Source organism: Vipera ursinii (assembly GCF_947247035.1).
Source record: "Vipera ursinii genome assembly, chromosome: 3".
Taxonomy (NCBI): domain Eukaryota; kingdom Metazoa; phylum Chordata; class Lepidosauria; order Squamata; family Viperidae; genus Vipera; species Vipera ursinii.
In genome coordinates this window covers 50,220,336-50,245,120 of record NC_139516.1, presented here as the reverse complement: position 1 = coordinate 50,245,120, position 24,785 = coordinate 50,220,336, and the positions used below count along the sequence as shown (strand labels likewise).

At 37.9% G+C, this 24,785-nt stretch overlaps 1 protein-coding gene across 2 annotated transcripts; it reads right to left on the bottom strand.

Moving 5' to 3' along the window:
- Window positions 1-4,212: 4,212 nt before the first annotated feature.
- NFYA (nuclear transcription factor Y subunit alpha) lies at window positions 4,213-24,720 on the bottom strand. 2 transcript variants are annotated; one of them, XM_083360437.1, is made up of 10 exons: window positions 24,611-24,713; window positions 21,606-21,722; window positions 20,652-20,738; window positions 17,167-17,313; window positions 15,598-15,729; window positions 15,312-15,417; window positions 12,643-12,809; window positions 11,219-11,392; window positions 8,797-8,898; window positions 4,213-7,376 (listed from the first exon to the last, which is right to left on the bottom strand). In XM_083360437.1, the coding sequence occupies exons 2-10, from the start codon at window positions 21,678-21,680 to the stop codon at window positions 7,323-7,325; spliced, it is 1,044 nt and encodes a 347-aa protein (XP_083216563.1). In that variant the 5' UTR covers window positions 21,681-21,722; window positions 24,611-24,713; the 3' UTR covers window positions 4,213-7,322. The 2 variants fall into 2 exon arrangements, with proteins under 2 accessions (XP_083216563.1, XP_083216562.1); XM_083360436.1 differs by lacking the exon at window positions 20,652-20,738 and having other exon boundaries at window positions 4,215-7,376; window positions 24,611-24,720.
- Window positions 24,721-24,785: the final 65 nt, after the last annotated feature.

The following is a 24,785-nucleotide window of genomic DNA, read 5'->3' as shown; positions in this document are numbered from 1 at the left end:
GTGGACTTCAACTCCCAGAATTCCTCAGCCAGCCATGCTGGCTGAGGAATTCTGGGAGTTGAAGTCCACAAGTCATAAAAGGGCCAAGTTTGAAGACCCCTGTTCTAGAGCAAGCTGTTCCAGTGATTTACTGTTCTCACTGACAGGGAAATTCTTCTTAATGCTAGATTGGATCGCTCTTTGTTAAACTTTTATCTGTTACTTCTTCTTTTGCATCAGGTGCTTTGCAGAATAGGTTGACCCCCCTCTTCTCTGTGACAGCTCCCCAAATATTGGAAGACTATTATGTCCTAATCCTACTCTTCATTAAACTAGATATTCCAAATTCTCTCAACCATTCATTTTATGTTTTAACCTTCAGTCCCCTAATTATTTTTGTTGCTCTTTGCACTCTTTCTAGAATCTAGCATCTTTTTTGCACAGTGGGTAACCAAAATTAGTGCACTGTTCCTAGTATGGTCTTACAGTATAAAAGTGGTACTAGCCCCTCATGTGATTTTGGTGCTGTCCCTCTGTTGATGCATCCTAGGAACGCATTGGCTTTATTGGCAGCTATAGCACACTTCTGGCTCATACTTAAGTGATTGACTCCTAGATCCCGCCCGCTTGGAGCACAGCAGGTGAGGGAATGCTACAGAGTATATAAGATCTTTTACTCTGTAGTGGGTTTCCTCAGAAGAGAAGGCTGTGGGAGTGATTTATGGGAGCACATTGTGACCTTTGCTGCCAGCTTCCCCATTGAGTTTGCCTATGAGAAGCTGGTAAGAAACGTTGCAAATGGCAATCTCGTGACTGTGGCTTGCTGCCAAGTTTTAATCCCACCCGAATGCCCAGAATGCAATCCTATTACTGTGGGGAGGTTGCCACAGTTGAAACTTTGTGGACTAGTTGTAAGTCCTCCTCATTTGGTGTTGTCGTACTTTTAATCTATTGCTGAATGAGTGGTGAACTATTTGTATTGTGAATGAAGTCACTGTGTGTGCTTCCAACAATTAGACTTGCTGAAATCTCTCAGATGTAGGGCATGACGTGGGTATATAAGAGTCTACTACAAGTGAAAATGAAGGCATTCTGATTATGCACCAAAAGCATGAGTGAATGAAGCCACTCTGTGCTTCAACAATTACCAGTATTAAAATAAATCATGGCTTAGGTGAATCCAGATAAAAGACTTGCTTGGCAATATTTAATTGCTATTGAAGTCAGCTATGGGATTAATTTGACTCTCCTTACTTTTAAAAATAGAAATAATTTTCGCCTTAGAATTAAAATGACCTGAAACTTACAAACCTAAGTGTTAATTGTGTCCAGTATGTTTTACTTGATTCTTCCAGCAACCATTTCCTGATTGCTGGCTTTTCCTTTCTGTTAGTACCCTTTGATAGTAAAGGGTAGGAAAAGGTTTGTGGCTGCTTTTCACAGGTGAAAGTTTGCCCAGTTTTCTTACAGATAATGTAGGCTGTTTTATAATCTCACTGAATTGCCAAGTGCTTTTATAGATCAAAATCAAAGTAATTATATTTAATAGTTTTTATCTTGTACTATGTAGTTTCTATTTTGCTTATGTTTTATTAGAGATAAATGGAATCTGCAGTAAAATATTTTTATTTATATGCTATGCCGCTTGGTTGTTGCCGCAGTCACTAATCTCCTTCATTCCTTGACAATTTCCCAGCCAGTCTTGCAGTCCCTCACTCTCTTCCCCATCAGCAGCCATTTACCTGCCTCTGGGAAGAGAAGAAATCTTCTGTGCCCCTCTCCACTTGCCTTCCCTAACCCATGCAGCACCTGTTGCACACCCCGTGCATCTTCCATGACTCCATTGTGTGCCTTCTCAATCCATGCTGTTCCCCAAATGTCTTCCCTCACTCTGCAGCAACTTCTACATACCCCTGCACACCTTCCCCAACCCACTCCCCCTCTTGCACCTTCCCTGACCCATGACCCTTCCTGATCCACACTACCCTCCACATGCCTTCCTTCACCCCATAGCACTCCATGTACCCACCCCAACTCACTCCTGACCCATGTGGCACCTCTTGGGCATCTGCGTGTTTTTTACCACCTGTTCTGTCCCCATGCACTGTCTCTGAGTTGCACAGAATCTCTTGCTCACTCCCAAGCATGCTTCTCAAGCACTTCTCCCACAGGCCATTCCCAACTGGCACAGCATCCCTCTCACGCACTTACCTTCATGCTTCCACCTTGACACATTTTTCCTCCATGTGGCTGACATGACCCAGAGGACCTCTCACACCTCCCCCAGCACCCTTCCCGACCTATGCTACCTATCTGCTCTCTCCAACCTGCATGACATCTCTGGCAAACACCCACACATCCTTCCCAACCCATACAGCAACACCTCTTGCATACTGCCACATTTTTGACCTGCATTTCTGCATGCACTCCCTCGGTTCCTCCCCCACCTGGCAGCAGCTGTTGAATAAACTGGTAAATTTAAGAGGGTTTAAAAAAAAACTGGGCTGCTGTGCAGGACATTTCCAGCCCATGGGCCATACACTGTGCAGACTTAATTTAGATTTCGCTTGATGTGAAATCATACTGTTCATATACAGAGACAGTTGTTTGGTACTAGGCTTAGAACGGGCTGAAATCTCTGATATACAATTGCAAGTGAAAGTACATTCTGATCACCCACCAAAAGCATGAGAGAAAATAAAATTTTATTTTATTTGAGGCACTTTTATTTCATTTTGAGGCACTTTATGGCCTCAAAGCACAGCAGGTGTTGGATGTTGACATGAACTGCCAGTTGAATCTCAGTATTGATAAAAGAACATTGCCTTCCATTATATTTGAACGGATGTCACTAACGTTAATTTTATTTATAGTGATTGAGAGGCATATCTTCTGCTGGTTCATAATCTTAGTAAAAGCTGGAGGAGCCACATTTTTAAATGGCATTATTTCAGAAAACAAATGGTAGATTTGAGTGGCATTATCAGCATGTGGGGAGGCAAGGGAGCAAATAATATGTATTTATTTATTTATTTAATTTTATTATATTTGTATACCGCCCTTCTCCCGAAGGACTCAGGGCGGTGAACAGGGCAATACATGTTAAAAAACAAGAATACAAAAGTTAAAAAAGATTAAACTAGATGCCCAAAAACTATAACAATAAGTTAAGTTAAAATACATAAAAAACAATAAAACCCAAACCCATCACCCATCAGGCCAGGCCGGCTTGTTCGAACAGGTAAGTCTTTAGATGGCGCCGGAAGGAGCGAAGGTCGGGCGCCATCCGGAGCTCAACCGGAAGATGGTTCCATAAATCCAGCACGCCCACAGAGAACGCCCTCCCCCTGGGGGCCACCAGTCATGTACATCATAACCACCATTTGCATTGTAACATATGTGCATCATTATGACATTGCTGACTTGTTAGATCCTGAATGCCAAGCTGAACCATGAGCAAACCCTCCACTTCTGAACCAAACCTTTTAAAATTCTGAAATCCAATACAATAACTTTTACATTTTTTTTAAAAAAAGCATGTAGTATTAAAAAGCATTATCTTGGTTTTTGAGATACATTAGGCTAGGTTGCAAAAGTTTATAAAATTCTTATACCCTCATAATTGTAGCATTTTTCAAGCAGTTAGAGGCGTAAGTAAATACAAGTTCCGTAATAATGGGTTGCTGAACGTAGCAGAAACTATATTAATAGATGAACTACAGTATTAACAATTCCTCAAAAATATAAGTTTTGATATACAGTACTTGTGCTTTAAAGAGAAGCTGTTGTTCTCTGAGTAGGTGTTGCAGATCAACAGAAGTGGCAGTGGTCCAGACAACCTGACCACTTTGTTACTTAATATCTACTTAATTATCTAATAACTAGGTAATACATTTCTGGAATACTGTACAGTATAAAATGTCTTAATTTGCCATTTTTCTATGTAAAAATGTTCCATAAACTATTAAGCACTCAGATGTCATCATCTTAATTGTAACTATGATTAAGATTTAAAAAATGTCCAAAGAATAATGATTCCAGATTAATTTATGCAAATTTCCATGAATTCAATTCAAAATGGGGAGAAATTGTAAGCTAACTTTAAAGCCAAAGCAAATTGTAGTTTAAATTTCAGGATAGAAAGTTTATGGAACAAAGGACTGAATCAGCAGAGTTCTAGAAAAATGCACGACAATTCTTTAATCAGGTAACAAGGTAACTACTGGACACATCAATTTGCATCAAACTTAAATGTAGTTATGCAGTGAAAATGCATGGTTTTTATAACCTGCTGCTGAGAAAATGTTTCTCCAACTTCAAACTTTTAAAGGATACTTTCAGCTGTTCAGAACTGCCAAGTATCTCTGTCATTCCAGATAAAGTGTGAGGGCAATGAAAGTAATCAACATATTTTATAAACATTTTATTGGTTTAATAGTGTACACAGTACTTACAGTTGTATCTATTAAAGACAAAATACACTTCAAAATGCAGAATAAAAAAATTATAAACTTTTGAACTATATACAAACTTTGCATTACAATTTCACAAATATCAATGCCCTAGCTCCATTCACAACCCAAAAGAAAAGAAAAAGTTTTTTTACATGCAAAAATTTGGAAAAAGCATCACTTGGGGGTTACCTATTCCCTCCCTACACTTCAAGCCACTTTATATAGGCTCAACATTCCAGTGCTTTCTAATTCAAAATAAGAATTCATACGTTCCTTAAACCCACTACATCTTTATCCTTAAGTCTACTTCCAATTAAGCATTTCATGGTCTGTCTTTTCACTTCTAATTAAGAATTGCATTTGGTATATTACTTTTTGCTTGAAAACAAAACATTTTGCACCATGTTGTAGTAGTTTAAGATTCCCAAGATTAAAAAATAGTTTGAAATAAATTTGTCTTATACATATGAAATCTAAGCCATTGGAATAATAGATTCTATCAGGTAATTTGCACAATTACAGAAAAGAAACTAACTAGAAATTTTGTAAAGACTAAAAATTAAATAATTTTCTGCATCATCTACATACAGATATCACAAAGACCATTTTTGTTTCTTTTTTTAATAAATGTAAAGGTTGCAATGGCTAGATAGTTTTAAATTGCAAGTGTATTATGTTTTAAATATACATAAGAATTAGGAGAACCTTGATCCTTTTAATACCCCAATATGCAGTATTAAAATGACAGCTGAAAAGAGAAATTTATGGGAAGAAAAATCCCTAACCCAAACAATAGAGTATCTTCCCCTTGCTCAGCATTATTTCAAAATGCATCAGTGCTTTTAATATTTACAGCAACTTCCCAAACCTGATGTTCTACAGATATTTTGGGATCAATCCCAAGAATTCCCAGAAAGCATAGCCTTTGGGAATTGTAGGAGTGATAGACCTAACACATCTAAAAGATACAAGATGTAGAAAGGCCAATATACAGCAATAGTAGAAAAGAAAATCCATTCCCCACCCACAAAGCATTTATTGTTCCTTTACTAATACCATTACTTAAATACCAATCAGATATTTGTTATTTAAAACAGTGAAGAAAAATGCTACATGCTGAAGCATCCAGCTGAAAAACAGGACAATAATCAAATACTCAGTATACAGAAAATATAAAGAAAAGATCAGAAAGACAGAAGGTAACACATTTATAAATATACAAGCTATAATGCAGACTTAAATAGGACTTTACAGATACCAAATGAAACAAATCTTTTTGCTGCCAAGAGCTTAAGTTAGAGCACTGAACTGCATGTGATCAGCAACTGCTTAAAATTCGGTCCATACCCAACTTCAAGTTGAAATTTGTTAAAACTAATTCCAAAGGTTTGCCAGCCTGTTAAATACCAGTTGTTTGATTTTTTTTCACTTTTGAACTCTCTATTTCAAGTAAAAAATGTATTTTGTGAAGGCAGACTTCTACAAGCTACAACAAAATTAAGTGAGGAACAAGGTCTACTTTTTTCAGTAAGGAACCACTTCTTCCAAAATCACAAGACCCCTTTAAAAATGTATCGATCAATTACCAGGCCACTTTTTATATGCAGCATTTGTGTCTAACTCACTGTTTTCCATAACAGACCTACTCCAGTATTCCTCCATTCTCAGATTTGCTGAGCAACCGAAGGGCTGAATAGAAGCCTATGAACATACAAAAGCAGACCTCTCGGCATTTACCAAAATAAGTAATGGAAGACACACAAATGAAACAAAGCTATATGTGCCAGTATGAATCTCAGATCTGATGTCAAAATCCGAATGATCAAGTGAGACTGCAAAAAACAATGATGGGTTTGCAGTTTTGTGTAACAATAAAATATAAAACTGTTATAGACAGGACCAAGGGGAACAAAGAGCTCTTCACGACAAGAAATAGATTTTGAATTGTTAGATTTAATAAGTGCATTATATGTAAAATTTGAAAAAAAATTTTATATTTTCATATCCAAAGCAGTGTGAACTTTGACAGGATACACAGTTATTACGGTTTGGTTAGATGAGTGATACGGTCCTTACATACTGTCTGATGTTCACAATTCAGTACTGCATCTTATCCTTTGATCACAGAAAATCAATGGGTCCAGGCAAAGGACTAGTTTGCATAACTGCAGACATTCACAACCTGCACAATCAGTTTCTAGGGGAGCAAGTTAGTGAACTTTAACTGTCAAAAGCACAATTCAGCTACAAAACACTTCACTAGCCATAAAATCAATACCCCTCCCCCAATGGCCATTCCCTGAGATGAGATTTTGTCCCAGACAGATATATGATGGACAGTATTTCAAGGACAACTTTCAGCATCTTGGCAAGATTTTATGAGAGATTATGCTTCAACAATAGAAAGTTATGCTGCTAGAAAGTAATAACAATCCTAATGAAAAGCTGAGTCTGTGAGAGACCAAAAAAAAATCATACTGAGAAAATAAACACGTCAGCTCTGGCTGTTCCAAATATTAGTATTTCTGTGTGGTTCAAACCCATGGTTTCCAAATGGTATAGTTTTCCTTTAACAAGTCAGTTATTGCTATTGCTATCAAGCTGAGCCATTGTCCTGCCAAGAATGTTAAAGGCCTCTTGAGCCAGATTTTCAATCCCCGGTCTGAGAAGGGTGAATGGACACTCCATTAGTACCTCAGTTGATTGAATCCACTGCATTGAAAAGCCTAAAACAAATCACTCACTGCGAGTGTATTATTTGTTCTGAAAAAGAACAAGGTTGTGCATGTAGCAAATTTTCCCATTCAGAAGTTGATTTGATAGAAAGGTGAGGGAACAATTGCAGAGACACAAGATATTTGTCCAGATGTTTTGTTATTTAGTTGGTTGTTAGGATACTCTAATCATCTGTGTCATAGCTTCTTCGTTTGCCTGGCCAGGATCCTGTACATAAATAAAAAAAAGGTTTTGTAACCTCTGTATCTACTTCATAATATCTAAACACAAGCAAGAGCCACACGTTATTTAAAGGCAGACATGTTACTATAGTACAAATCAGGAATGACAGCAGCATTTGTCTCCAACTGCCCAGGATAGATTCTGTTCCTCTTAGATTCTCTCTTAGGGTACTATGCTGTTTATTTAAATATTATATACAGAGATGACACTATGCTGCAATACATTTGTTTAGCCAGCTGCAATGTCCCCAGCCTTGTCATTCTAATTAAGTAGAAGGGCAGGCTTGTTCTTTAGATTCCTGCACATAAGGCAGCATCCTTCAATGGATAATTCTATTTTGCTTCTGAATTATGAAATATGGGAAAGAAGGCAGTATCAGTGTTTTGCAGAAAACTCGCTAAGGAAGTTATGGTGTCAGATTGAAGAATGGCTTATTATGAAAGTATATATTTAAACTAAGGGTTTTATTTCTCAAAAAAAGAAGGCATTACTTGTTTGCTATTCTGAAAATATCATGCAAAACAGCTTTTCAAGCAAAATAGGAAATACAATAATTTGCTTCAGTATGAAATCCAAAGTAACTAGAACTGGATCTTCTGTACCTGCAATCTCTCTTATGAATGAGTATGAGCAGAAGTACCATAATCTTTCTAGATCATAAGATACAATATGAACAGTGATTTCAGAGAGTGACTGCTGACATCCTCCAACATTCCTAAGTCTACTCAACTCAATTAAACTCAATAAGCAGGGGGCACAATGTTCTGTGGATGGAACAGTGGATGGACGTCACGCGACATATTGCGACTTTCCCCCCATTGCTGGCAATGGGGTGGGTGTGGTTTTGGGATGATGCATTCGGCCCTCAGGCCGGCAATTTGACATGCCTGCTTTAAGACCATCCAAACTCTCAAAGTTCAGAAACAATAGTGTTCATGATTTCTAATGTAAATTTTAAAATATGTAAATAAAAATAAATTAGCAGAATTACACTGTGAATTCTTTAAAAATTACTCTAAAAAAATAAAGCAAATCAGATTACCCCCACAATTAAGTAAGATTTCGGTCAAAAGCAGTTGCTAAATAAATACCAGTGGCATTGCTTTTGAAACTACATATACTAAAATGTACTAACAGTATAAACTTTTTTATTTAATAATTTAAACACATATAAGAAAATTAAAGTGTGCTTCCCCCACACACCTGGAGATGACTGTTTTCTGAGATGTATTATTACTTAAGTGTTCCATAGTTCTTTTAATAACTGAGCTAGGTGAAAATGTCAAAGTGAACCAAGTTTGCGTGCTTTGTAAAATGAAAAATAAGTAACAAGAATTCAGAATTTATTTCTGGTTAATGGAAGCACCAACCCATGAAAATCAATTTAAATAAATATTTCATTTACCTGCATGTGGGGACTATCTTTTTCTTTGGGAGAAAAGAAACGCCCCCCTTCTCCTCGCTTCCTTGCCATTGCATGTCGATGTCGGGATTCATGAAGATATTTCTGTATATACAATTACAAAATTGTAGAGATGAAAGCACACTTTATGTAATGCTAGAACACATATCTATCTATCCATCTATCCATCCATCCATCCATTTTCATTAAGTAAAGACCAGGGGCAGAAAAGGCTGGAATAATGCTAAGGCTAAAAAAGGAAGGGAAGGGAAAAATCCTCAGTACCATCTAGTCTGAAAGAAGAAATTTTCCCAAAATCTAATACTGAGGCCTCACAGATCTAAAGAACGTGAGTTGCAATTAACTTATTCTAGTCATTTTAATTAGCATTTTTTACAACTAGGTTGGATTGATACATGGGGCTACCCTTGAAGACCACTCGGAGGCTCCAGCTGGCACAGAATGCAGCCGCGAGAGTTGTGTCGGGGGTCTCCCGATACTCCCGTGTTACACCTTTGCTCCGCGAGCTGCATTGGTTGCCAGTTGTCTTCCGGGTGAGGTTCAAGGTGTTGGTAATGACCTACAAAGCCCTCCATGGCATGGGTCCAGAATACCTTGGGGAGCACCTGCAGCCGGCGTCAACTTCCCTCCGCCCAGTACGCTCCCACAGAGAGGGCCTCCTCAGGGTGCCGCCGGTCAAAGAATGCCGACTGGTGGCCCCCAGGGGGAGGGCCTTCTCTGTGGGTGCACCGGACTTATGGAACCATCTTCCGGTAGAGCTCCGGATGGCGCCCGACCTCCGCTCCTTCCGGCGCGACCTTAAAACCCATCTCTTTAAGGAAGCGGGCCTGGCCTGATGGGATGGGGTGGGTTTGTTATTATGACTTTAATTTTAAATTTGTACTATGGGCATTGTTTAATCATGTTTTAATAATTTTAACTTTTGTATCTGTCTTTTACGTATTGCCCTGTTAACCGCCCTGAGTCTCTTGAGAGAAGGGCGGTATATAAATTAAATAAATAAATAAATAAATAAAATAAATATCAAGAGGTAAAAACAAAAGCCCATTTGGCCTTTATAATGTATATACTATCTGATGTTGCCTTTTTGGCAACGGAACCATCTAATGCTTCATAAAGAAAAACACTATGTTTAGGGAGCAAATGCATATCAAGCCATCCAAATATATCAACATTCAAATTTTTTGATCAAACTGAATTCCGCTTTAAAATAAAGGTAACTGTTACATATTTCTTATGGCTGCCGTTTTTTTCTTCTTCCAGCTCTCAAGATAAAAAAAGGAGTATCTGGGAACTGCCATCTTTCTAACAAATGTGCACTTATTCCCCACACAAATCATCAAACAGAAAAGTTGGGGCCTGAAGACTTATATAGGCTGCCTTTGTAAGTAGATACCCAGAAATCTAGGGCCTGGAATCTAACTGGAGTAACTGCTAAATCTTACTTCAACTAAAACAGTTTTTGGAATGACATGCATGTTAACCCAGAGGGTGAAAAAGTAAGTATGGGCATGTCTGTATAGCTTCTTCCCTTCTTTCAGTATCTGACTACTGAGGTATTTTATCTAATTCTAATCCCTGCCCCCCCCCCCTTGGAGAAAGAATAAAGGAGAGAACTGCTCGAAGATCTGAGAAAAAGAATGATGATCTTTGGGGGTAAGTTATTTCTTTGGTTAGAAAGATTACAGGAGACACAATAAAGAATGGAAGGAATACAAACCATATGAAAACTGTTAAATGGCTAATAATTTTAAGCTTTATCCTTTTTAATGTTCAGAACCCATCTCTCTTTATTTATGGAGTCACTTTGTATTATGTAAATATCCTTTATATAATAACCAAGCCTCCATAATTAAAGTTGCAAAGACTGCTTACTTCATTATCCAGGATAACCGATTCATTTCTACATCTTGCTCATTTATTGAGTTGTCACTATTTAAAAAGAGGTAACCAAAATTTGTACTGCTGTCCTAAACAAATCTTATCACTGTCCTAAACAAGGCATAAGTATTAATGTGTTGAACTCATTGTATTCTACACGTACAATTACATGCATCTTCTCTCGTCCTCCTTCTATGAAAGGCTAAAAAGTTTTTCTGTAATTTTCAACTAAAATTTATTTTAACTCAGTAAAGTGTATGCAACGTCTATGCCTAAAAAAACCACAGGCTATCTATTTCTAGTGACTTGCCAAGAAAGGCTTTGAAAACCAATAATCTATTTCAATTCATTAAAAAAAATCAGTTTATACTGAAAATATGGTATCCTTTTGAGTCCAATGTGGTTCATTATAACGACTGGGAAAAGACTTCTACAGATGGATGTTACTGAGCAATTGTAATGATATATGTAGCTATTTATCTTCTGTATCTCATGAATTATAACAGCAACTGATAAATCTCACCCGTCTCTCTTTAGGTATTTTTCCTTCTGCTTCTAACTTGGCTCTTGCTTGTCTTCTCTTCAGAATCCGGTGATACTGTTTTGCATTCACGTACAGAGGCTCTTCCTCCAACATCTCAGCCCCAGGCAAAGGTATCCTTTGGATAGCTGGCACTGATCCAGCACCTGGCACCATCTACATCAAAGCAGGGAAATGCACTGATTAAACTGTATCCTCACCAAGCGGCACAGGAAGGCAAGGTAGGAGTGGGAAATGAACACAGCCGACTCCTAGAATTCAAATCACTTCCTGGAAAAATATTCTCAAAATTCTGCAGCAGATCTCATAGAAATTAATATAAAAGCATCTGTAGTTTGAATATTTCTATTACATCAACTATATTCTAAATATGCAAGATCAAAGCAAGTTTCTTTAGAAATAAAATAAAGCAAATGGATATCAAATTAAAAAGTAATGATCTCATTTATAAATCCAGCTGGCAACCTTTTGGGTCCTGTGGCGCATGCATGTTTCTGAGAAGGGGCTTTGCAATCATTCAACAGTTTTTATTTTATTTTATTTTTAATCTCATTTATATTTTTATTTTTAACCCCATTTATATCCCGCCCTTCTCCGAAGACTCAGGACGGCTTACAATCTAAGAAGCACAAATCAATGTGCTTAGCAGTAGCCTTCATTCTATGTATATGCCTGCTTATTATTAGGGCTTTCGGGGGCCCCCAAGCGGCATTTTTACAAAGTCAGCTTAATTGCCCCCAACAATCTGGGTCCTCATTTTACCTACCTCGGAAGGATGAAAGGCTGAGTCAACCTTGAGCCTGGTGGGACTCGAACCTGCACTAATTGCAGGCAGCTGGTGTTACTTAAGGAGGCATTAGCCCACTGCTCCACCAAGGCTCATTCACATGTATCATACCTACTAATAAAACATCCCATCATTAGGGTGGAGGGAAATTTCATTATTCTATATACTCATGGATAATTTGAGGGGCCAAAATGGATGGATTTAGCCAACTACCTACCATACTACTTTTCCACAGTACTGCATTTCTCATATATACTTACATGTAAGTTCATACACCGATAAGCCAAACTTCATATTTCTAACCAAAATATAATGAAAAATATGGGTTGGTGTTATCTGTGGATTGCGCAATTTTCACGATGTTTTGGTTAAAAATTTGAAGATCAGTTTATGTGTGGATGGGCTTTTATGGTACTTTCCTGTCCAATAATGGTACTATACATTTTGTTTGTTTCTCCTGCTGGCAAGATTGAGGAAAATTAGTGATTGTAAGCAACTTTTCTGGAAGAAAAGCCATGAGAAAAAAGAAGCAATGTTCCTGGAGGCCCCAAAGTTTGCCCCTTTGTAGTATACAATAATACACAATAATAGAAGGGGGAGCATAGAATGCAATACACACCATGACCATTCCACCAGAGTTAACCACATTTCCAGCAACAGGCAGAGTCACTGTTACTGTCCCTTGTCCACTGCTAGTTGTATTGGTGTTGGCTCCAGTCTGAACAATCTGTGCTCCAGCCAAACTGGCTGCTGGGATGGTGATCATGCCTGTAACAGGGACTGTAACTTTAAACAGAACAGAACACATAAAAATAAGGAAGAAATTTAGTCCCATTTCAAATGTTATTCCCTCATTTTGAGTCATGCTTGTGGATGTTTTTTAAATAAGTTTTTTTTACTGAGATCTGAAATGACCCATCCACGAGTTATGCATGTATTTCTAAACAGAGCTGAATCAGCATGAAATTCAAGATTTCTGCTAAATGCCTTATTGTTAAGACAATAAATACAAGAGATACCTTACTTTTCACTTGTTTCTAACTGAATTGTATCATTCCACAAAGGTATAATAATGTCCACTTGGTTTTATATAGGCTTAAATAAATTCACAGAGCAGAGTGCAACAGATAGGAAATGCTCAAGGGCTTTCCATTTCTATGGGAATATATCTCTGAATATTACTTACTGGGAACAGGGATGTCTGTTATTTTAATATCTTTCACATAAGCTAGCAGAAAATTTATACTAAATGTTAGCTTCTAGTATTCTAGTATTCTAGGCTGCACAATATTTTAGTTTAGGCTCTTTGAGGTGAAATGCAAATGCAGCATCTGTTGACAATCTGTTAGAACAGAAACATCTTTATCTTGCATATGCTACTGACAAATGCTGCATTTCATTCCTGCATATTTTAAAGCAATTTTACAGAACTGAATCTGAAGAACAATTTCAATCCAAAAATCATAAAAGAAGTCTGAGTTACAGTAGATCTAAATCAGTGAAACAAAGCAGATGTAAAGGACTTCTCATAGTTTGGACAAGTGGTGCAGTTTGCAAAATATTACATGTGGAACATTTTGCACACCTCCTTTATCAGAAAGAAATGGGCAGCTACCTTCCCACATCATCCACAGGCCATTAGTGAGAGGATCAAGGAATCCTACATTAAAAGTCAGAGCTAAACAGATGCTGAAGTAAATGTATCCAGTTGTCCAGATTAATATCAAGCCCTAAGTAGCCACTTACAGCCAAGTCAGCTGGATTCAGTTTATTAACCCAATTTATAAAAAGCGGAGAAAAGGGGGAGCTATATTACAGAAATCTTAGCAAATGGACATTTACTTTAGCATAGCAGAAAGTTTCTCCTCAGAAATTAAAGTTGCTCCACTGCTTATCATTTTCTAGAAGCTAATAAAAAAACTTTTGATGTTCATTACAAGATACTATTTCTTCAGCTGTGGCATAAAGGCTCGAGTTATATTTTTAAGAATAATGTTAATAAACTGGTTTGTGTGCTGCTGTGGAGGTTTCAATTTAATTTCACTTGGTATATGGTGAATGGCTCATTGTGTACTTCTGTTGTGTTGTCAGGAATATCAGTGAAACATGTTGCCACGCAAGACCACTCAGTAAAAAATAAAATAAACCATGCCACATGACATTTGGAAATTATGGGAAAGAGAAGTGCTAAGCACCACCTCCTAACGGTCAATGAGGAGTCTTCAAAAGTTTCTGTATAACACCTTATCAAATATGGATGGATCTTGCATTTACTTGCTACAAATGTAATTTAATTAATTTTAATACATTTGTACATTTACAACGTACATGTACATGTATTTTAATATATTTGATGCATTTTAAATATTTTACTTTAGGCATTAAACTGCATATATAATAGTGCCCAAGGTTTCTATTGTATATTTATCCTTGCTAGGTATAGTCTCCAACCTCTATAACAAATAATTTTTAACAATACAGTAGGTACTCCTAAATTGTATTTTAAAAAACAAACAAAACCCAACATTTTTATCCCTACAGTCCATGAAAATGCATCTGTAAATCCCTCAGTCATTTGGATAGTGAGATGGGTGGTGTTCAAATTTAATAAATAAAATATTTTAATTCACGTTGCATGTTTAGAAAGTGAAATGTAATTTCCAAGTTGCATATACATGGATTCATTGAACCTAGTATTCTTGCTGGAATTCTAGAATGATCAGTTGACATTTCAAAAAAGTAATGTACTTTTCAAGAAATCAACAGTTTCATGCCTGAAATCCAAGCACCATTGCAAATAGCACATCACCATTAGTAATGGCCATGTCAGTCCACCACTCTAGAAAACTCATAACTGCTAATATTATACCAATATCCTACAATTCTGAGTAAGTGAGATTAAAAATAACCACATGCCTACATATCTACGTCAGACTGGCAGGTTTCTGAGAATGTATATATACATACCTCTAAGAAAGTACTGTCTGGTAAAAACACCGAAGTGAAGGAAAGAGAACAGTATAGCTCTGAGGTGATCAGGAAATAATATGTAAATCAGATGTCGGTATGAAAACACTGGGGATGGGAGCACTTTCTAATACTCCCTCTAGCAGGAGACTGGAAAACTACCAGAACAGCTCTTTTTAAGGGGCACATTGTAGAGAGCACAAGAGGACTACACGGAACTTATTAGCCACCTACTCATGTTCCAGAAATTTTTAAAAATCCTTGCAATTCTGAAACAGTTGATATTTCTTAGAAAATGGTTGTAGCACATAGAATTCCTACCTTGCTGAAGAATTGTTCCATCAGCATTAACTGGCTGATAGACAATTGTCTGACCTTCTGCTGTCTGAGCTACCTGTTGTCCTTGGACTGCAATCTGTGGCTGGGTCTGCAGAAGCAAGCACCACACAAAATTAAAACAGTGAGCCATATGAAGCTATTATACCTTGGGATTCCCCATGGTTTCATATAAAACACTATGCCAAAATCAATTCCCCTGCACGTTCCACTGCCCTTCCTCCCTTTAGTTGAACCCCTCTCCAATGTCTTCCCCTTTTTAATATGCTACCTGTGTTTGGCCAGCTGTTACTGCTGTCTGTGGTTGCTGGATGATGATTTGTTGTGTCTGGCCCTGCTGGCCCTGAACTTGTACCGCTTGTCCACCTTGAATCTGAATCTGACTAGGCTGGACCAACTGAATCTGTGGACATATAAAATAGAGTAAGATGCTGTTAACTATTATTCCTAATCATGGCTTAAATTGATTAGTCTGATTATTCTAAGGGGAAAATTATTCATATTACATAACAAAAGCAAGGATAAAACAATGCTGAAGCTTGCTGCACCACTATACATATTTTCTACAGTATTAAAAATAAGGATAGGGGGGAAAAAACCTTTGCAATTCCTTCTTCACAAATTCAAAAGAATATGAGGTGTTCAAACATAGAGGTGTTCAAACATATAGTATTAGTTCTTCTTCATCAAGTAGGGGAGCATTCTTGTACAATGTTCAATATGACTCCAAGTAATAACAACGTTACACTGATTTTGTAATGAGGGTTACAAAATAAGGTTAGAATTTCATCATTCTCAAGCAGCACATTATATTTATTTCTATACGGCATTTCCTTCAAAGACAAAGCCTAGGCAAATAACACAAGTGATAGAACCAAGCAGTCCAGCAACATCTGGAGAATCACAGATCAGCCATCGGTACTACGGTAATTATTTTAGGAAGCATCTATTGGATTAAGTTCAGAGGCCCTATAGGTAGTCCTTTACTTACAACTGTAACAGAGCCTGGATTGTCCACCATAAGTCATTACAGTCATAAGTTAAGGCATCCACTTGACCAAAGAAATTTTATGACCTTTTTTGTGGTGGTCATTAACAAATACGGCAGTTGTAAGCATGACCGAGGAACACTGCAACTGGTTGTAAAAGTGTAGCGGGTTGCCAAGGGCCTGAAATACAGCCGTGTGTATGCTGCCATGAATACTGTGGAACTAGGTCACAAGTACTTTTGAGGAGACTGTCAAAACTTTGAAGTGTCTGTAAACAACCTGTTAAGCAAGGCCTACCTTCATTATTTAAAAAATGGTAAATGTTTCTTCCTCTGAAATCGATTTTCTTCCTGTTTGACACATGTTTTTTTATTTCACAGAGTAAAAGTGCAAGACATTTCTTCACAGAAATCTAATACCTTTTTAAAAAGTATTAAATTAAACTAATTTACTAAAATAATTTACATTTATCAGCAAAAGAATGTAGACAAGTTCTTGTGTATTCAAACATATTGCATCTTTAAATTCCAGCTGATGGTTGCCTCCCTTTATATTTCAGTTTGAGCTTCCTTGTATGTTCCTAGACAGAAGAATATTTTCTGGTATTTTCCTAGTCAGAGCTGGTTTATCTAGAAATGTATGGGTTCATTTGAACCAATTTAAATTAATTTGATCCTTCAAATTAATTAGTGAAAATGCTAGTACAGAACCTTTTCCAAATTATTGAGTCAATCTGAAGCTAGTAATTTGATGATTTAAATTGATTTGGAAAACTGATTTGTTTGAAAACTGATTTGATAGAATCACTGCATCACATAACACTAATTTGTATATCATTTGGGCATGCTGACCTGCTGAAGTCCTTGTGATCCTGAAACCGGTACTTGCATAATAGTTTGACCTTGGCTTCCAGGTACAGCTTGTACCATAATTGGTTGACCAGTTGATGTGATTAGCTGGCCTCCACTCACTTGTACCATCAGTGGCTGACCCTGGACCTAAAGAATAGGAAAAGAAAAGAACCACAATGAAACACAAGCTCAGATAAGCAACTAGCTTCAGGCACCAAAATGTTCCTATATAGAAATTCTACAGAAAATGATCATCATCATAATATACCATCAAAAATAACATCTGCCTATTCCAGGTCCGTGAAAAGGACTGGATAGGTGAATACAAATGTCAATTCAAGTCTAAATATCTGATGGCTATTTGACCAAACATAATAATATAAAAGTATGAAGGAATAATAGGAAATGTAAATATATAAAAATATGAAGGAATGATATTATTAAGAAAGAACAAAATGTAAATGTGACACAAATTAAAGATAAAGAAATTTGCATAGATTTGAGCAATTTGAAGAATTTGAGACAAGGAGACTTGAAAAATAAGAAAATTGAAGCAAATCTGTTTGTGAAGTACAATCAGGAAAACCACAGAGGCTACAGAGCAACTGAAACAAAAAGTCATGCTCCTATAGAGAAGATCAAGCAACATGACAATCAAATAATTCAATTCCAACAGAACTTGCAGTTTAGAGCAAATCAATATTGATTCTACAAGACTCTTGAAAGTAGGAAAGGACTGACTACAAATAATGAAAAGCCTGACAAAGAGACCCTAAAACATTTGGGACAAGTTTTGGGACAACAATAAGAGTCACCATAGGAATGTAAATGGGTCAAGCAAATTGTGCTCCATGGATTCTGACTAAAATCATTGAGAAATCCACGCTTGAGGTTAGTAGACCAAGGTTTTCGAAGCATCAGAAAGTGAAAAATGGCTAACAACTAGAAGGCCATTCTTAATTGAGAAGGAGAAAGAAGAGAAGGAAAAGGGAAATGACCTTGAAAATCACAGGGTACAGTCCCATAACCTATTTCTCAACAACATATATAGCTAGTCTTGAACTTATAACAATTTCGATCATTTCAAGTTACAATGGCAGTGAAAAAGTGACTTATGACCGTCACTGTGCATGGGCATGTGATTGCCATTTGTGATCTTCCCAGCAGGCTTCCGATAAGCAAAGTCAATGGAGGAAATCAAATTTGCTTAATGACACTGTGATTCAGTTAAGTGCAATAATTCACTTAGCAACCAAGGCAAAAAAGGTCACAAATTTGAGCACAACTTACTTAGCAACAGAAATTGTGATCCCAGAGTGTTTGTGTCATGACATGCATTAGACCAGTGGTGCTAGACATTTGCTAGTTATACACGGAGACTTCCAAATATTTCACACATTGAGACTTCATTCAGGTAGCATTAATTTTAAAACAGAGGCTTAAAATGATGAGATCTGAATAAGAATCAAAACAATGTCCTTCATCTCTTTTAGATGTAAATTACATAAAATTGACATTTGTGCTATAAGGGTATATTTCTGAAACAAGTTTCCATTCTCAAGATTCTTTAAAAAGTGTGAGAGATAAGAATATAATATATATTGCCTATTAAGCCTGTTCAACTCTAGGATCTGATCTCAAGAACATGCCTTGGAGTGCACAGGATACAAACTGATCACTGTTTGCAAAGCAGCCAGATGTTTTTTTAAGACTGACTCCAAAGTACTACGTACTATGTGATCTCCTATTAATACAAGGCACCAAGAAGTAGCAGTATCTTTCAAAGAGAGGCTCCCAAATTTCATGAAACTCAAATATTTTATAAATACAGGTAGTGCTTGACTTACAGCCATTTGTTTAGTAACTGTTCGAAGTTACAATGGCACTGAAAAGAGTGAGTTATGATGATTTTTCACACTTACAACCAGCAGCATCCCCATAGTCATGTGTTCAAAATGTGGATGCTTGGCAACTGGCATGTATTTATGACAGTTGCAGTTTCCTGAGGTCCTGTGATGACCTTTTGCGACCTTCTGACAAGCAAAGTCAATGGGAAGCCAAATTCAGTTAACAATCATATTATTAGCTTAACAACTGCAGTGATTCACTTAACATCTGTTGCAAGAAAGGTCATAAAATGGTGCAAAACTCACTTAACATCCGTTTTGCTTAGAAACACAAATTTTGGGCTCAATTGTGGTCCTAAGTCAAGGTCTACCTGTATGTGCACTTGTAACTAACTTAGACATATTTGGGAACTGAAAGGGAAGTCCAAGAAGAACATAAAATATGAATGTCTTCTGAAGGTTTTTTATGGGGCTTAGGCTAAGCTAAATAAAAACTGTTTCAGAACACTGGGTTTTAATTTTCATGATTACCAAAGTGATTATGGATTTGAAATTGAACACATATGGATAATTTTAGGCTGGAAAAGGCTAACAAAACAAGAAACAGAAGAGCTAAAAAGGAACAGTGTAAAATTCAGCGTTAAGTCAACACAATGCAAATAAACTTTTATCAATTTTATTTCATTATTTCTTAGATGTAATAAAAAATTGAATATTTTGAAAACAAAACAAAAAAATTCTAAATAAGAAAAAAGATGCCTTTGATGATATGTGCTTTATAACACTAATCCTTAAAAAAGGTAGAGGAAACGGAAAGTAATAGTAGTCGTCTTATATACATAGAATGTATATAATTCATACATATGTATAATTCATACATATGTATGAATATGTATATATTCATACATAGAATGAAGGCTACTGCTAAGTTTGTAAGCCGCCCTGAGTCTTCGGAGAAGGGCGGGATATAAATGGAATTAAATAAATAAATAAAATAAATTTAATAAATGATAAGAGTCTTCACATGACATTTACTATTTCACAAGAACACAAATCAGGATTTGAAATCTTTCTTCTCCGGTATTTTAATATTTTAAGCTAACATATATTATTGATTTTTGTCCTAAATATAATTCATTAACTAAATCTCTCAAAATAAAATTTCCTTTTTTGCAAATCTCCCTGGTAAAAGGGGAAACAACTCCTCAAATAGATAATTTTAAGTGTTCTTTATTAAAAAGACTTTTTGAAGAGTGGCAAGCCCACAGTCCCACCCCCCAGCGTATTATTCCTATTATTTTCAATCTGTAGTAATAGAAGTTTCAGATGTCAGTTTGCGGCATGCATTTTTAACTGGATAATCCATTCCAACAATTTGTTAATTGGACTGTTATCTGCTACAGTTAGAATGAACTATCACCCATACATTGAACTATAACTCCTTTGATTCACAGCCAGCATGAGAATTGGTTGAGAAGCTTATTCCATCACGTTTAGGAACATGAGATGTTACTTATGATTAAAACTACCACTATTTTTCTGTTTCCATTTCAAGCCCTAGTGCAAACACAGCATTGAACATGCAGTGATGGTGTGATTCATGCAGTGCTCACACAAAAACAACAGATAGATCACCACTACCTGGAGGGTCTGAACTTGCTGGCCTGAGGCAGATGCCACCTGAGCCTCAGTCTGCAACTGGACAGCAGTCACACCACCCTGCTGCTGGGAACAGGAACAGGAAGAGCTTGAAATTTGGTAGGAGGAAAGGAAATGCTCAACACAAGATTTAAAAAAAAAACAACTGCCAGAAGAGACAACAGACCCTACAAGGAGGAATGTCGGAATCCATTTCTAATATGGTGGCCTACCAATGTTTCATCTGCATATTATTCTCTGGTCAAAAAGAAGCAAAGTACATCCTTTCTCAGTGCAAAGTTTGGAAGCTCTAACTAAGGACAGAAAAGAAACAGATGGCTGACTTGGAGCTTCTGAAGGGAAGAAATGTGAACACATTGATATTGCATTGTGCCTAAATCAGTGTAGGCCTTACATGTGATTCCTCTCAGAAAAAGCACTGAAATTTAAGAAACATAGACAAGATATCAAAGAAAAACAGTACGATAAGCATAACCTTATTTACATCAATCAAAGAGATCTCTAACTTTGTAGGTAGTACTGTAATGAAGTATTAAATTATTTTATGTTGACATCACACACAAATGAAACAAATCATTACGTTAGTGTTAGAGCTGACCAAGAAACAGACATACAATTCATTTTTCATAATTATGTTTTAATGTATAAAGATTAAATGTGCCCTTGTAGGGCTATGCAAACCATACGGAAGTACAATTCAATTTGGCAGAAATTCTGGCAGAAGTACCCTGTGCACATATATGGGCAAAGACATTGGGGAGGGAGCATGATTGTTTTTACACTTGAAGGAGTGATGCTTCTTTTGCAGCAAAAAAGGGTAACCCAATATTTTGCACAGCTCTACCAATTAGGATGGAAGCATCTATTTTTCTGGGCACTTAAAATTATTAAGAACCAACATACTGAAATCTGCATTAGAAGTAACTGTCATACCTGTTGCTGTATTTGTCCAGCCTGTACAACTATCTGTTCTGTTGAGCTACTGCTGTTTGTGGTGTACTGCTCCATAGTTTTCTGTATTAATTCTTTATCTAATCTTCAATCAGAAACCTAAAAGAAAACATAGAACATTACTGTCAGTGTGTATTGAGTACAAGCTATCTGGGAACCTAAAATAATGAAGTGGGCCCAACTGCAATATAGTAAAATGACAGAAATTGGGAAACAAAGGAAGAATTTCCAGGTGAAGCAGTTTCAAAAGGCAAACTTACTGGTGGCATTAGGTACAGATGACTGGGTTAAAGTTCTGGGTCTCTAGAAGTTCTGGGAGGGAGGAGTCTCTCCTCCCATTTACCAAACATTTTTTTACTATAAGAATTACTGCAGTTATTATTCAATTTATACCTTGCTGATCCTCTTGAGAATTTAAGAGTGTACAGGGTTTTTGCTCATTTTATCCCCCATCAACAATAGGCAAGATAATAGCCAAACCGTTCAGTGGGAAATTTGGTTTACATCCTCTTGGATAGGAATTTATAACTGTCAAAAACAAACACCTGATAGTGCAATTTCCTACTCAACAGCTCTAAACATGTTGGCCTGCCTTTCCCAACTATCATAGGTGAAGGTATAGTGGCTATAAATTAGGTGATTATCTGCAAGGAATTAGGATTGGAGAAGATTGAAGTACTACCTCCATGAGATCCAAGCATGAAACAGGTTGAAACCAGGAGTGGGGCTGTTCAGGTAAACATTCAAATATTCACATCTTCTGATTAATTCTGCAGGACACTGCCAGTATTAATTTAGTTAAGAAACTGAAATTGTTTTTCGTCAAATGTATTTATACAAGATTCAGTTGTGAGGCCAAGGAGGAAGCAAGCAGGCTATATGATTGTGAGATTTTGTAAACAGTGGAACAACTTGCCTCCAGAAGTTGTGGGTGCTCCAACACTGGAGGTTTTTTAAAAAAGATTGGACAACCATTTGTCTGAAATGGTATAGGGTTTCCTGCTTGAGCAGGGCGTTGGACTGGAAGACCTCCAAGTTCCCTTCCAACTGTTATTACTAAATTCTACACTTCATTAAGAAAACCAAGATCATGGCATCCGGCCCTCTCAATTCTTGGCAAATAGATGGGGGAGGTAGTGACAGATTTTATTTTCCTGGGCTCCCAGATCACCGCAGACGGGGACTGTAGCCAAGAAGTTAAAAGTCGCTTGCTCCTGGGGAGGAAAACTATGGCAAATCTAGACACACACTAAAAAGCAGAGACATCACCCTGCCAAAAGTGCGTATAGTCAAGGCTATGGTCTTCCCAGTTGCAATGTATGGCAGTGAAAGTTGGACCATAAGAAAGGCTGAATGCCAAAGAATTGAAGCCTTTGAACTATGGTGCTGGAGAAGACTCCTGCGAGTCCCTTGGACTGCAAGGTGATCAAACCGGTCAGTCCTAGAGATCAACCCTAATTGCTCTTTAGAAAGCCAGATCCTGAAGTTGAAACTCAAATACTTTGGCCACCTAATGAGAAGGAAGGACTCACTGGAGAAGAGCCTAATGCTGGGAAAGGTTGAGGGCAAGAGAAGAAAGGGACGACAGAGAATGAGGTGGCTGGATGGAGTCACTGAAGCAGTAGGTGTGAGCCTAAATGGACTCCAGAAGATGGTAGAGGACAGGAAGGCCTGGAGGAACATTGTCCATGGGGTCACGATGGGTTGGTCACGACTTCGCAACTAACAACACACTTTGGTTTTCAGCAGAAAAATGATGCACATTTGTCAAATTACAGATAGCCAATTGAAAAATAATATACTTTAGCCTTACATTTGAAATATCACCTTCCCTTTTCTAGTTTAACTACATTTTAAGCTTACTTGCGTATAAAAAGTAGTTATTTTAATAAGCTTTTTTAAAGAAAGCAGCCAGTAATACAACTGATTCCTTTTCTGCAAATTCTAGACAGGGCCACAAAACATGGCCTCTGTAAGATTTTACGTTCAATGATATAATATATAAACACAGAATATAATGAAACCACAAAACCAAGCCAATGTTATTCCCTAATACTGAATTTAAGAATTCCTATATAGTATCTCTCTTTGTCATAAGCCACTAAATCATTTTGTACAGGAAGTACACAAAAAGATTTCTCTCTCTCACACACACAAAGAATATATCACCATATGGCTTATTTTAACATGACAGAAGAAAACATGCCTTAACTCCACCATTTATTGAAAGGCTCCTCTTTCGGGCTACCGGTCAGCTTACGCAATGTACATTTGTAGTATGCGAGCAGCCTATACCGGGGATAAGCAGCAGTGGCTTTCATCTGTAGCAGATTATTTTTGCATAATTGTAACACGATATGTAAGGGAAAACCCTTTTTTTTTTTTTTTGTCATGGGAAAAAGCAGCTATGAAGAGGCCTTCTCGGCTACAGTATCGGCCTTGATCAGAGGCTATTTTTTTAAGAGGCAAAAATTTGGCAGAGTGGCTGACGGAGAAACGCAGCGCTCCGAGCCCCGCGGTGTTCGGTTACAGTCCGTGCTTTGAAAGGCGTGCGAGCGAAACTGACCTCCAGGGCCAGCGGCCGCCAAGCACAGGATGGCGAGCCCCTTACACAGGCCACTAAAAGCCGCCCTGGGAAGCAACCGGAGGAAACGCCCCGTGGGCTTTCTCTCGTTTCCTTCATCCAGCGAAGGCCACAGAAAGGCATCTCCGAAGGTCCTCCGGCGGTCCCGAGGGGACCGGGCCGAGCAAGACGGGAATAGGTAACCCTACTCGGGTTTGCCCCAAACAGTGACATCCCCGTTCCCACGTCAGTCACCCATCCCATTTCGATGCATGTTCCGGGCGCCAACGGGCCACAGCCACTCGCTGCCCCAGCGCTCGCCCAGCCCTAGCCCGCGCGCGGCCTTCTGACTGGCCACTCGGCCCCGCCAATCCCGGCTCTTGGGCCGGCGCTCGGGGGCTCCATATTGGCTGCTCGAACTCACCGTGCCTTGCTCCCCCGGTTCGGGTCCCGCTCTGATTGGCTCCGCCACCGGTCCCCGAAACCCAATCAGCGCCTCCACTCAGCCGCCGCGCAAAATGGCGCCCAACCCCCGAAGCCCAACAAAGAGAAGGCGAGGGTGCCCTCGCGCAGGCGCGGTAGGAAAGTTCCTCCCGCGG